We start from the raw sequence: 15,025 nt of genomic DNA, 5'->3' as shown, positions 1-15,025 counted from the left end.
AATGCCCTCAATTCACCAATCAAAAGAAATAGACTTGCAGAATGGGTCAAGAAGGAAGATCCAACAATTTGCTGCATACAAGAAACACATTTAATTCAAAAAGAAACTCATAGACTGAAAGCAAAAGGGTGGAGAACAATACTCTATATGACAAGAACCCCCACCCCCCCAAAAAAGGAGTAGGTATCCTCTTTGGAGATCAAGTTGACTTCAAATGACAATCTGAAACACTCTGGTCCCAAGAATTTCAGATAAGGGATAGTCAACTTGTATGTGCAAATCTATTGTGAACATATGTTTTCATTTCTTTCAAGTAAAAAGTGAAGAATAGGACTGTTACTTCTTAATAGTAATACAAGAAATTTCTATATTGTTTTTCAAAAATATTTTATCATTTTACATTCATATTAGAAATATTAGAAAGTTCTAACTAGTTCACACCTAAGCTGAGATTTGTTCTTTTAAAACTTTTAACTTCATTTCCTTAATGAGACTATAATTCAATCTTGTTATTGTACTGATTAGTATTTTTCTGATTCTAGAATTGCACACCATTCCTTGTGCTATACAGGCTATTTATCATCTTCTTATGTCTACATTTTAATTGGGTTGTCTATTAAGGAGCTCTAAGAGTTCTTTATATATTCTGGTCATAGGTTATATGCATTGTAAATATGGTCTGTTTAAGGACTACTTTTCATTTTAATGTCATTAAAGTTCTAAATTTTGATGGAATCACATTTACCAATTCTTTTCTTTTATACATCATGTGTTTTGTATCCTAGGAAATTCTTGTCTACCCTAAATTCATAAATGTTTTCAGTTATAATTTCTTCTTAAAGTTTTATACTTTTAGGCTTTCTTATTTAGGTTCAAAGATCCCTTCAAGTTATTTTTAGTATGGAAATAAAGGGTTTAGGTTAATTTTTTATATACGGATATCAGGTGTTCTAGTACCATTTGCTGAAAACACTTTCTTTTCTTCCGCTCTTGAATTGAGTTTATGTTGTATAAAATGTAACTATTAAATAATCTTTCAAAAATCAGTGGACCATATATGTGCGGTTCTATTTCTAGATTCTCTGTTTTATTTCACTGATCTATAAGTCTTTCCTCACACCAACACTGCCTTGATTACTGTAGCTTTAGAAGAACTCTTAAAATTGGGTACTAAATGTCTTCCAACACTGTTTTTTCTTTCTTTTTTACTTTTCTAGGTCTTTTGTATTCCTACATAACTTTTAAATTTCAATTTCCAATTCTTCATTTATAGCAAGTATACATAGACCTGAATTTTTATATATACCTTGTGTTTTCTAATCCTGCTAAATTCAAATATAAGTTCTAGGGGCACCTAGAAATTTCTTAGTATTTTCGCTGTAGATGATCATTTCATAAACATATAAAGATTTTACTTCTACCTTGCCAATCTTATCCTAATTGTGTCATTTTATTTCCAGACTATTTTGTTTTGGGCCTAGGTTTCAAAGTTTAATGGACAGATAAAGAGTAAGCATATCTGCCCTTGTTCCCCACCTAAGGGAGAAAACACTGAATCTTCTCCATTCATATAAGGTGTTTTTGCTGGAAATATGGAGTGCATGTCTTTGATCTGTCGAGAAATTTCTGTTCTACTTCTAGTCTCCTGATAGCTTTTACCATGAACAGCTGTAGAATTCAGTCCAATACTTTTTTCTCCAACTACTGACTGGATCATATGGGTTTTTCCTTTCCTCTGTTAAAATGATGACTTTTGGGAGTGGATCTTCCAATGCTGAACCAACACTGCCATCCATGTAACAAAACCACTTTCTACATACTGCCAGATCTGACTTCTAAGAGTTTGTTTTGTTAAGCAAATTTCTATCTCTGTTCATACTTTTTTCTTCTATTATCTTTATCCAGTTTTAGGATTAGCAAAATGTTGTGTTCCCAAAATGAGGGGAGAAGTGTTCCTTCTTTTTTCTGCTTTAATTGTTTGATATAATTTATCAGTTAAAATGTATATGAGCCTGCTGTTGTCATATAGGTGGGTTTTCAAGCTAGGAATATACTTTTTTAATGGGTGCTATTCAAATTTTATATTTCCTCCAGAGTTAGTTTCATTAATTTGTCTCCCAAGGTACTTCATAAAAGTTGTCAAATTTATTTCAAAAAAGATTTTTGAAATATGCTTTCTATATCCTTTTAGATTCTGTAAAATCTGTGGTAATGTCTCCTAGATCTTATTGTAATTTAAAAATGTATACTTGATATTGTGAAACAGGAGGAATAGGTCTAAAGGTGCAGGGGAAGTGGGAGGGTTAGGGGAAAGGAAAAAAGGGAAAAGAAAAAATATGAGAAAAAGAAAAAAAAGGAAACAAAGTCTTTGCTAATAGGGAAGGTTGGAGGGGGTGAAGGGAGGGGAAGGGAAGGGGGAAAAAAGAACAAAGATGCTCATGTTATGGTACAAGATCCCAATGCTGAATGCAGCTGTATTTTATACCAAAAATGTACCAATAAACTTAATGGGAAAAAATTAAAAGTTTTAGATAATTTTGAATACTTTTCATTTTATATATGTTAATTTGTATAAACACTGTAGAATCTTGGTTCATTATCTTTATGTAAGAAAGATATATGATTTTTTTAAATTTTTATAATATGTCGTGGCTTCACAAGCCTCATTGTACTGGCTCATTGTCTCCTCATAAATCTTCCATAGACCTGAGGACTTCAGCACTGAGGAAAGTCTCCAATCCTAGGTTTGAATCCTAGTAGTCTTAGTCTTCATTGATAGATTTTCACACCCATTTTTCCTGATTCATTGATTTAATTCTTTTAGTTCAGCTAGGTGCAGGCAAGTCCAGTTAATTTATCAGCTCTCACCATAGCTTAGTTGTGAGAAAACACAAGAGAAAAGTACAGAAAATCACAATATACTTAAACAGTTTTATCTCTGTCCAATGCAGGTTATAGTTACACATCTTATACAGTGTGAATATAATTTTAGAAACACTTTTAATTTTACAGATGATTGAATTTTACTATATTTTTAATACTTTTATTTCTGAACTTAAAAAAGTGTTTGTTTTCATTTACCACAGGATGAAATCAATTAAATCAGAATGTTTGCATGTGTAGTTCTTAGGTTTGTTTCTTAAATTAGTGAAGGAAATGGCTGCTTTATAATATTTATATTTTTTAAATGCTTCTATAATAGTAACTATTACTGTCAATAACATTGATTTCTTATACCAATGTAGACACATTTAATGATGTACATTTCTTTTTAAAAGTTTTATTAGTGCATGTTTGCAACACATAGTGATTACATTCAGCATAAGATATTGATATGTATACACATAACAGCTTTCTATAGTTCATACTTTATTAGTAATCTACCCCAAATCACAATGAAATATGCATACTCAGCAACAGCTCTTCTGGAAGAAAAGGGAAATAAACTAGTTTTTCGTGTTATCAATATAAAATAAGCCAAAATTCTATTGGAATCCATGTGCTCTATCTAGACAGATGATTCAAAAAACGTTCTACATAACAAACTAATACACAGCACATACAAAAAATTCTGTGATCATTTCTTTCATGAAAAATGAGGATAATATGGGACCATAGAGCAGAGAAATAACTAAAGAGAAGATGGTAAATAAGCTACATGTGTCCATAGCTCTGATACTGTCATTTATAAACCCCTTAATAATGCTTCAGGATTCTAGGGTTACTGTAATGCTCATAAAAATCACGAGCACCATCATTAATGCTTTGGAGTGCTTTTTGAACAATTTATATAGATCCATTTTCTCCTTCTCTGGGTCAAATAGCAATGGGAAGCAGAACCAGTGTGGATGGAAAGAAAACATTTATGATACTTTGGGATCTCCATTGCAAACAAGAATATAAGAGTGACAATTCATACACCTGAAAATTTCACATTGTTATCCTCCCATTTGCCTAACCCAACTATCGACCCATCCCAGATTGGTAAAGAAACAATCGTCCTATGGTCCTTCCTCCATCCAGGACTCTCCCATCACTTACTTGGTTATGCTCTGTATCTGCTTCATGGTAAACAAAGACTGTGGATACAGTGTCCTGCCTCTCACTGGTGCCCAGTGAAAGGCTAGACTCTGCCCTCAGAATTGAAATGAATGTAGTGATGGACAGGGACTTTCTGATGAAGACAATCATAAAGGCAGAGGCAAAGGTATGGACCACACCTAGATTAGGGCATCAAGCTGAAGGTCAAGTGGTGCACAATGTTTATTTACTCTACTATGATCTGAGAGTCTCAATGCATGGTGTTTATGTTTAGTCAAAGTAGCCCATGTTAGCCCAAACTCCATGGAATTCATAATGTTAATGGTGGAAGAATAAAAAAATGGAGAACTGCCAAAACAGGTTTTGACAACTTCCTCCCATCAGGGTGTATGTTCTTTTAAAAGAAGAATCATCTGCATTTTATTTCATTTTTATAGTGGCAAAATATGCACAAAATGCCCCACATTGACTATTTTTAAGTTCATTCTTTGATGGCACTGGTCAATTTGCATTGTGGTGAAACTATCATAACTATCTCCACAAAAAATTTTAGCCTTCTAAAGTGAAGGATATTTTAAGTATTTTAAATGTTTCTCATTTCTTCCTTACCTCAACCCTGGAGAACACAATTGTACTGTGAAATATGATGAAGAATAGAAAACATCAAACTATAAAAATATGATAAAGGAGACCTGATTGAAGGTTCTGATATTGAAATGTATTGCCTTTTTCAATCCATGTTTCAAATGGATGCTGCAGTTCCTCAAGCTATGTTGTTGTGCTTTGGAGCCTTTTCAGGGCACATTTAATGTCTTTGTTCCTTAGGCTGTAAATGAAAGGGTTCAGCATAGGAGTGAAAACTGTGTACATCAGTGAGGCAACTGCACTATTTCTGGAAGAATTTGATACAGCAGTTGCAAAATAAACTCCAATGGCTGTTCCATAAAATAAGCAAACAACTGAAAGGTGAGACCCACAGGTGGAGAAGGCTTTATATTTCCCCTCTGATGATGGGATTCTCAGAATAGAGGAAACAATTTTATAGTAAGAATAGAAGATCCCTGAGAGGGGAAGGAAACCAGAGATGGCACCAACAAAATACATGACTACATTTTTTGTAATGGTATCAGAACACACAAGATTGAGAAGTTGAGAAGGGTCACAGAAGAAATTAGCAATTTCTGCATCCTTAAAGTAGGTAAAATGCAAGGCAATCAAATTGTGCAGCTGGGATATCAAAAGGCTAAACAAAAAAGACACAACAATGAAGAATCCACAGAGATGATGGTTCATGATGCTATGGTATCTCAGTGGGTGACAGATGGCTAAAAACCTGTCATAGGCCATCACTGTAAGAATCATGTCATCCAAACATATGAAAATGAGAAACAGAGACATCTGCATGAGGCAGCCCACATAGGAGATGACTGTACTCTGAGACCAGATGTCCTCAATCATCTTTGGGACTGTGGTGGAGATGAAGCAGATGTCAGAGAAGGATAGGTTGGAGAGGAAAAAGTACATGGGTGTGTGGAGGTGGGAGTCAGTGCTGATGATCAGAATGATGAGCAGGTTCCCAAGCACTGTGACCAGGTACACAGACAGAAACAGTCCAAAGAGGACGGGCTGCAAGTTCGGATCCCCTGAGAGATCCATAAGGTGGAATTCTGATATACCGGTTAGATTTTTGGGTTCTGTATTGTTTGGGCACCTTTGAAAAAGAAAAGATACTTGGAAAACGGAAAGAATGAGTACCAATTATTAACCAACAACACACATTCCTTTGATTTGGAGTGCTTAAAACACTGAGCTAAGACTGCAGAAACACAACATAAGCTAATTTTAAAATATTTTATCTTTATTTGCATTTGTAATAATTTTTCCTACATATTGTTTGCATTCATCATAGGAAATTTACACCAGAACTTAACATATCTTAATTCTTTTTTCCTCATACCCTTCTCCACCTTTAATTTTGACAGTTCTCATTGAGAGAACATCATGCAGCAGTTATCTTCCAAGAGTTTTCAGGTCATATTTTCTGATATCCTTTTATGAAGTCTTCACTCAAATTTTGTTTGATTTTTGAAAAGTATTTAATATATAGCTTGTACACCCAAGCTTTTTGGACTTCAAGTTTTGATAAATTTAAGTTAATTGCACATACCCTATATCATCACTGACAACTACTGTGGCGTTACTGTGCACTGCAGTGTCAGTTATAAAAAAAAAAAGTAAAATGCTATGAAACTATTTTTTACCTTTTTACACACATTTATATCAATCACATTCTAGCTCAATAAATTATTTAGTAAGGAAGACAAAGCTTGGCTTTTCCCCCATCTGTGTTACATAGTGTGTGTCCTGGAAATACGGTCTTTATTCCCTTCATTTGACCATAAATCCCACTTACGTTTGATTAAATATTTTAGCACCAGTTTAGAATCCACAGCTCCAGTTGAAGGCCCACTATTCTTATGACATATTAGGTATCTGCATCAATCCCTCCTTTTACATAGATTCTAGTTCTCTAACCTAAGCTACTGGAATGAAAATTTAGTTTATTATTTGCTCATCTCACAATATGATTGCTTGAGAAAAATGCAAAAAGAAAATAATGGAAAATAATGTAAATGTTCTTTTAAGATTATGATACACCGTATATTTGCAATTGTTATTCTGTATTACTTTTGCTATGAAAATTTGTTTTTCAATAGAACTGTTTTTTTATTTACTTTATTAGTATCTATTTGTTTTGCATTAAAATAAAATTTTAAAAAATAATATAAATACACCTGGGTGGTATCATCCTCTATAAAATGGAAACATTAGCAATCTCCCTTTTTGTGTTTTTGGTACCAGGGATCAAACTTGGGACCTTACACTTGTGAGGCAGGCACCAGAACCACTGAACTAAATTCCCAGCCCTAGCTATCTACCTTTTAATGTTATGGTAAAATGTTTTTAAAAATATTTTGAATTGCATAGACTGGTAGTGCCTGTTTCTTTTTATGAATACAGAGTCTGCCAATAATATATACATATATATACATACATGCTTCAGTAGTTTGCTGTACTAATAAAGGTCTAGAAGCTAATGGGCACCACTTTCAGCATCTCATAATTATAGAGGCCAAAGGTAAGTTGTATTAATTTTACAATGTCTCAATTTAATATTAAAATATTTATCCAAGTTTTGCTTTACTGATGTATATATTTTTGCCTGATGCTGTATATTTATTTGTGAATATTTTAACATATCAAGATACCCTAGCCTTGAACCAAACCTAATGTATTCAGAATATCTGCATGTTGATTTCTTCATGGTTCTATCCTACACAAGAATTGATAAACACAGTCTGAACACACCCTGCCATAAAGAAAATGAACAATTACATTATCTACAAATACGGCCTGTAATAAATACAGTGAACGTATTTTTAAAGTAAATATTTACTAATATGTGCCTCAAAACTAATATTTTAGATGAATTACATTCTCACCTATGAAATTTGAGTTCTTGATATCTATTCATTATTGCATTCTCCTGCACATGTATTCCATTAAGAAACATCTATCCGTCTATCTATCTATATATGATTTGTGCACCCATAGCAGTTTTATAGAATTATTACCTACAAAGTGCCTATAGCTTATCTCCATAGTCTACAATGTTACATCATCTGGCTCAGTGTACTATATTAAAATGACAAGTGATTTTAAGTCACTGTGAATAACATACCTTTAAAGCTTTACCTGGGGAAAAGCATTACCTGAGGGAGTAATATAATTTAACAAATTTGTTATTATAATATTTTCAAATCTTTCCATTTATCTACATAGCCCATAAATGAAAATTTCTGGTTAGTATATCAGTGGGAATAGTGATATAAATCACAACAGGACAAGCATGTTTTATTTTAGGAATAATCACCTATATTTTTTCTGAAATCCATCCCCATCAAATTCAAGCTATTACTGATAATTCATTATATCAAAAATATCCTGACATATACCTACTAATAATCCTTGCATAATTATGAAGAAACCTCATGCTATGTAGAGAATATTTTCATTTGCCTCCATAGTAGAGACAGTGCCCTGGTTTGAGATGAAAGAAATCCACATCAAAGTCTCTGTAACTGACCTGCTGCCATGTGCAGAGTGTGGGTACATCCTGCCCCTCTCTGTGCTCGTGATGCTTAAGAGACACTGGGGAAATTCCATCTATCTCCACAGCCTGTGTAGCACCTAAGAAATGTTTGGAAATTAATAAAATGTTGTTATAGCATCATTTCTTCAAATACATAACTCCATTGTTAGAGAAATAGTGAGTTATTGATGAAAATAATCTTCAAGAGCTGGTATAGTCTAGCATGATGTGACTCCCAGATGTGAACCATCTCAAGCACAAAGACTACTTGTCTTTCTGCCACGTGTCATTTTCTTTTTGTTTTAAAAATTCTTAAAGTACATAAAAATATCACATAACCCAGAAGAAATAGTCTTCAAAAATCAAAAGAATTTTATGATATAAATCTGTAAGTTATTTCACCTTTTACACTTTGATTGACTATTTATATAACAGTGATATTTATTAGTAAGTTTGTGATGCATAATAATTGCATGTATTGAGGGGAGCTGATATAGACAGATCATATCTTTCTTATTTTTCTTCTTCTCTCAGTCCTCTCCTTTTTCATTATCCCCAAATCCTGTTCCCAACTTCACAAAATCTACTCCTTGGTTTCTATCATCACTTATTCTTTTTTATGCCCACAAATATCTCTAATACAAATCTGAATAATTGAAGAATGTAAATGTTGTTTAATAAAATGTTAGGGATCTTTTGTTTATGATGGAGACATAAATAAGAGCTATTATTTCTTGTCTCTTGTTTTGTTGGACACTCCTTAAAAGGATAAAAGTGCAGACAGGAAATCACCAAGTATGTGGAAGCAGCATGAACAACAGTAAATTTTTGTGAAAAATGGTAAGATCTATCCAATGCTTAACAGAAGTTTTTATTTTTGATGTCTCCTCTATCCCAAATACAACTTAGGCTTGTAGAATCAGAAATCAAAGTTATTTCTCTACAAATTTATAGCACATGGTTATGTAACAAAAACTATATGTCCTATTATAGAAATAGGAAAATGTTTACTTGAAGTACGGGATATTTTATTTGAATGATAAGAAAAGTATCATTATGGCTAATAATAATACTATCTAAAGTACAATTTACCCTAATTTTATGCATTTATGGCATATTAAACACATAGGAAGCACTGAGTATCTGTTTATTTCTTGTTCAGTTCAGTTTCATAAGCTAGAGATAATCTCATGACAACTCTGTGTAATGAAGATACATACAGTGTTTCACAGGTCATAGAAATCATGAGGCCATGAATTTAAGTAAAATAAATCTGACACATGAGCTTAAATATCACATGGTTTCTCCCATGTGAGATACCCAAATTATAAATAAAGGACAAAACCAGAAATGGAGGAAGTGGGAGAAGAGAAAGGAGGGGATAAAATAGTAATTGAAATGTGTTGTATGCATGTACAAACTCCTCACAAGGGATGCAATCATTATGTACTGCAAACATGACTTGAAAAAGATTATCAGGCCCAGAATCCAATGCACTCACCTTCTTCACTGTTTCCTAGTCATGAGAAAAATTTAAAACAATGTCCAGAGGTATAAATCAAAGGGACAATTGAAGTATATTTTTAAACTTGCAAATTATTTCAGAAGAAATCAAATGAACATTTGACTGTACATCACCTTTTCCATTTCAATGTGCAGATCACAAACAGTTTAGAAGATATAGACCATGGCAAGTTTACACTAGACAGGGCCAATATGAAAATGTGTGCTGAATTATCACATTCCTGCTCTTTCTGTGATCATAGATTGTGATCTATAGCTGCTCTTCCTATACTGAGTAAAGCAGGAAGCACAACTTGCTCTGTCCTGTGATCAATCAGGAATCCCCAAAGAAGAGAACAATGGGCAAAAAGGGTCCCCCTGGTGTGACAGGGAAGTGACATCTGGGTGGCAAAGAGAACAGCCTGCCAACATTGTCCTGGCAGGATAGCCTGTATGTGTGTTCAGAGCAACCAATCCAAATATCTCTTACCTCTTTTTACCCAATAACCTGATTGTAGTTACATTCAAGTTGAGCTCTCCTCCCTCTTCAGGAAAAAAAAGTAATCAGTTTTGATTGGTGAGTGGGTGTACAAATGAAGTGAAATAAACTGAATCAAGTAATGAAACTCATAGCCCAGAACCAGGAATCTAGGACTCCCTCATATATAGTTTGTGATGTTGTGCTTACCCTCATAATAATCCTCTTTATCTCCATTCCCTTCACAATCTTCTGAGATGGAAAGGAACAGTTCAGAGGGGTCCAGATTAAGCTGTTGTGGGTGACATGTCTATGAAGTGCAATATGTGTCAGAGGGAAGCAAAATTGAATGAGTTATCTGGGACCTCCAACCCAACACAGGACAGAAACTTCACACTCTGCACAGCTGAAAGTTTTTCTGTTAGTATTTGTTTGTCAGGCTACCAAAACTGTCTTGTTAGTCTTCATGAGTGGGAAAATGTTTCTGATAATCCTTTCTCTCTCCACACCTACTGGATAAGGCTGCTTCTGTGCACGGTCATGGCCAGTGGATGCAGATCTGAAGAACTCTCCTGCCTTGTATCTTACAGGGCTCTGGTTCCTTCCTCAGCCTTATTATGAACATTGTGTCTGATAGAAGCTTCTTGATGTAGACAAGGACAGGAGGAAGAAATGCTTGCTTAGAGCTCAAAGCACCAGTGCCACCAAACTGATGGGCTAGAAATAGATGCTGATTATTGACTACTATATGACCTTAGAGGCTGTGTTCATGGAGCTCATAATTAAATGAATTGTTCCACTATATCCTAATCTCTAAGGATTCCCTAATAGTAGTGGAAGAAAAAGAAAAGATAATGAATGTCCACCAAACTGGTGAGTCATTCAGGTACTCAGTGGGAAGTTGTAGGTACAATTTGCTGCTTTTCTTTTGATTTTATATTTCTTCTTATGATCCATCTTTATTTTACTTCATATATCTATATATGAATAATTTACTTCATATATATGATAATATATATCATATATATGACATATTATATATATATATGTATATATATATATGAAGCCCTGAAGTTTGATGGCTATCAGACAGTGTTCATAATAAGGCTAAGGAAGGAACCAGAGCTTTATAAGGGTACAAAAAGGATATAAGCCAGGAGAATTTTTTCAGATCTGCATTGATATGTATATGTCACTCAGTTCCTTACAGAATACTTAATCATAAAAATCCTATAAACAAAATACTGTCAATGAGACAAGACAGCATATACAGGGAGCTACAGTGAGACTAAGAACCTCAAAATCATTTTCCTTCAGTGGCAGAGCATAGTAAGAAGCTCTGCTACACTAAACTGGAATAATTCACAGCTCCCTCTTCCCACCTGCAGGAGAAGGACAGGAAAGGACCTGAGTGGGAGGTCTGGTGTCTTATCTCTCTCACATTAAGTATCTGATGTGATACAGCAATGAGCTAAGGAGGGGGGAATGCTATTTCTTATTAGGCAAGATTTACAGAGAAGGAAACAGGCTGAGGCCTTGACTACTACTAGTAAATAAAAGACAGAGCTGGACTGAGATGGCTTTCTGTCTGGGGTCAAGGGCCTCTCCACTGGCCACTGTGCAAAGATCCTTCTGTAAAATGCCTCCACTGGGCCCAAAGTACCATTACAAGATGCACTTTTTCATTGCTACGATATTCTTATGTCTTAAAGCCATGCTATATATATATATAACCATTCATTAAATGAACTATTAGTGGTATCAGTTTTGTTCACCTTGTTGTGAAAACATCACCAGTATATATTTCCTGAAAGATTTCCTCTTTCCAACTAAAATCTAGTATTGATTTTCAAACTCCACATTCTTCCCTCACCCAAACTTGGATAAAACCATTGCACTTGGAAACATGATGAGGGTTTAAACCTAAAATCTCCAATAATGAATCCTCATATAGGTCCTGCAGGTTTCCCCCTTCATTTCAAATGGATGCAACAGGTCCTCAGAGTAGATTGCTCTGCCCTGGAGCCTCCTCATAGCACTTGTGAAGTCCTGTACCTCAGGCACCAGATGAAGATTCACCATAGGGTTGAGGAGTGTAATTGTCCACAAAGGACAAGCTGAACTTCTGAATTTTCCAAGTTACTTGAGATGGAATTCTGAGATATGTCAAAATAGGTGACCCTGTGTTGCTTCAACACAGTTTGAAAAAGAAAATGAAACAAATATATGGGTACCCAACAGTCTCTGTGTGTTTTGAATTCATGTTTTCAGAAGTAAAATATTCCCACCTGACATCCATACTGTTTAGCAACACCTCTCAGGTGTGATGAGCACAATATTATTAAACTTCTTTAAATACTGGATTCTTTGTTCACATCACTTTATACAAATCTGCTTGTGAGTCAATCGAGTGAAAAAGATCAAGATCAGTACACATAGGGGTTCCGTTATCATAGTAAAAGAGAGCCAACATTTTAAAGAAAAAAATAGAGACCAATACATATTTCCATTTTAAAATAATATTCTAAGTAAAGGAAATTAATACAGTCAAATATACCTTATTTTATTCCAACATATTAGGATAGATCAAATTTAGTATGGTTAGAACACTGTGTAACAACTAGGGAAGAATTATCTGAACACTTAATCAAAACTGGTAGTTCATAACTTAAAAATATTGTATTATCCTTTTATCTGTATGCTCCAGTCACCTATGAATAGTGTTTCATAATTTTTTTCTGATTACAAATCTTATATATGGTTTCAAACTTTAACATGAGGAAAATCTAAAAACTGCTGGTTTCAACCCCAAGCTTCTTATGCCTTGTTATGAGACTTTTCCCATCCATCCTTTCTGGAAGATAGATTGAAATTCTTATCCTTCAGCTGCTGGAAGAAAATATAGATTAGCCAGCTCTCCAGTATGATTCAATAGGGGAAAATGAAAAAAGAGAAAATTATGCAAAACATCTGTGCTGTCTCCCTATCTATAAATGAAAAATACCTCCTTAGCATTGTATATTATTATTCAACAATTCCCACTACCTAAGACATAACTATGTAATAGTACAGGATTCATAATTGATTCTTCATAGAGATTTGAATTATTGCCTATGAAAGTGTAGGTCTTGGTTACTCTGCATGATTCCCTTCTCCTACACACTTATCCCCAAAGTCAAGGACTGTCAAGAATTAGATGTGTAGATTTTTCTCTCTGTGTCTTCCATGGGCCGAGTCTGAAGATGGTCCTTTGTCTTTTCCCTGGTCCCTTTCTCTTCCCTGCTCTCTTTCTCCTCCCTACTCCCTTTCTGCTCCATAGATTAGAGAGTCAGAAAGAGTTTATTTGTAGACACTGGATGGCACAGCCCTGGGAGACAGTTAGCTTGTATCCTTCCCTGTTCCCTTCCTGTGCATGACCCAATTATGAAACAATCACACTGTGTTCTGCCTAGGCCACATAGGCCACATAGCAATATTTGCCCTGCATTTCTTTCCTGTTTGCCTTCCACTACAAATAAAGATCACATGGTGCTCCAGCCGACCATTAGTTTTGGAACTCAGGTGAGGAGATATCTCTATTAGTGTGCACGAAGCATGGAGGTGAGTGGATGCCTGGGTGTAACACATGGGACAGTCAGGGTCTATCTTCAAGTGCTACATGAATTGCTAAATACTAAGGGGACTAAAGTCAAATTAGATCAGCTTTGCTCTTTTCTTTATTTTGTTCAGGATACCTGTGCTTGGTTTCCAGAGCACGGCACAGTGAATCTTGACACTTGGCATAAAACAGTGAAACAGTTGAGAGATTGTTATACTGCTGAGGGTCTGGACAATATTCCTATCTTTACCTTTTCTTTGTTTTCATAGGTTAATGAGTGTTTGGATGCCCATCCTGTGATTGAATGTGCCATTGATGGCATGGGATAAAACACAGTGCCACACCTTAAACAGATAGTTCAGGATTATGAGAAAATCAAAGTGGCCTCTGAGTGGCTTGAGGCTACTGAGGGGGCAGTGGGTGGAAGGGAGCTCTCAGCCCTCATGAAGCCCTTTGTCCCAGCAAAGGAGCACTTCTCTGAGTTTTCTGATCTTCAGAGGACCCTGGAGGCAAGGCAGACTCTGATGTAGAGAACACATCGGAGCTTGCAGCTCTGGCTGCTCTTTCCATTTCTGTCCCACTGCAAGCAAAATCAAACACAGTCACACTATATCAGGGGAAATCTAAAGCAGTGCAATGTACTTCCTTGAAAGGCACTTTAACTGTGCTGCAAGTGTCCACATCACCTGCATTTCAGGCCTGGAATATACCCCCATAATAGAATTTCCCAATCCAATAATCCAGGACAAATGCTTAGGCAACATGAGCCCATTCCTTTTAAAACTTTAAAAGAGCTAAAAAATGGATGTCATTGCCTATGGTCCTATGGCTCCTTTTACTATGGGATTGCTAGAGTTGGTATCTGCTGTGGCTAAGCCCTTAGATGATTGGAAAGCCCTGGCCAAGGCTTGCTTGTCCCCAGGTGATTATTTGTTGAACAGTGCACAGAACAAGCTGTGTGCAATGGGCAGCATGCAGTTCTCATTACTATGAACATGCTCATTGGAGAGGGAAATCAGGCGGGTCTAGTTAACCAGTTGGCTTATGATAAGATACAGCTCACAACCCTGAAAGCTTGTAGAGAGCTCCCATTGATGGCGGGGGGGACATGGATATAACCAATATCAGCAGGAGCCTGATCAGTCTTTCCAAGATTTTGTGAATAGACTATTATAGGCAGTCTCTTGCATTATACACCACCATGAAGCAGGACAGGTGGTAGTTAAACAGTTGGCTTTTGAAAGGCAAATAA

The 15,025-nt window shown here is 35.4% G+C and overlaps 1 protein-coding gene across 1 annotated transcript; it reads right to left on the bottom strand.

Moving 5' to 3' along the window:
* Positions 1-2,469: 2,469 nt before the first annotated feature.
* LOC110347582 (olfactory receptor 7E178-like) lies at positions 2,470-5,844 on the bottom strand. Its single transcript, XM_087189006.1, has one exon. The coding sequence runs from the start codon at positions 5,695-5,697 to the stop codon at positions 4,810-4,812; it is 888 nt and encodes a 295-aa protein (XP_087045132.1). The 5' UTR covers positions 5,698-5,844; the 3' UTR covers positions 2,470-4,809.
* Between the last annotated feature and the right edge of the window lie 9,181 nt (positions 5,845-15,025).

Source organism: Heterocephalus glaber, unplaced genomic scaffold, assembly GCF_053883595.1.
Source record: "Heterocephalus glaber isolate CG9 unplaced genomic scaffold, H.glaber_assembly_v1.0 deba00001532, whole genome shotgun sequence".
NCBI lineage: Eukaryota > Metazoa > Chordata > Mammalia > Rodentia > Bathyergidae > Heterocephalus > Heterocephalus glaber.
This window is presented reverse-complemented; position numbering and strand designations above follow the sequence as displayed.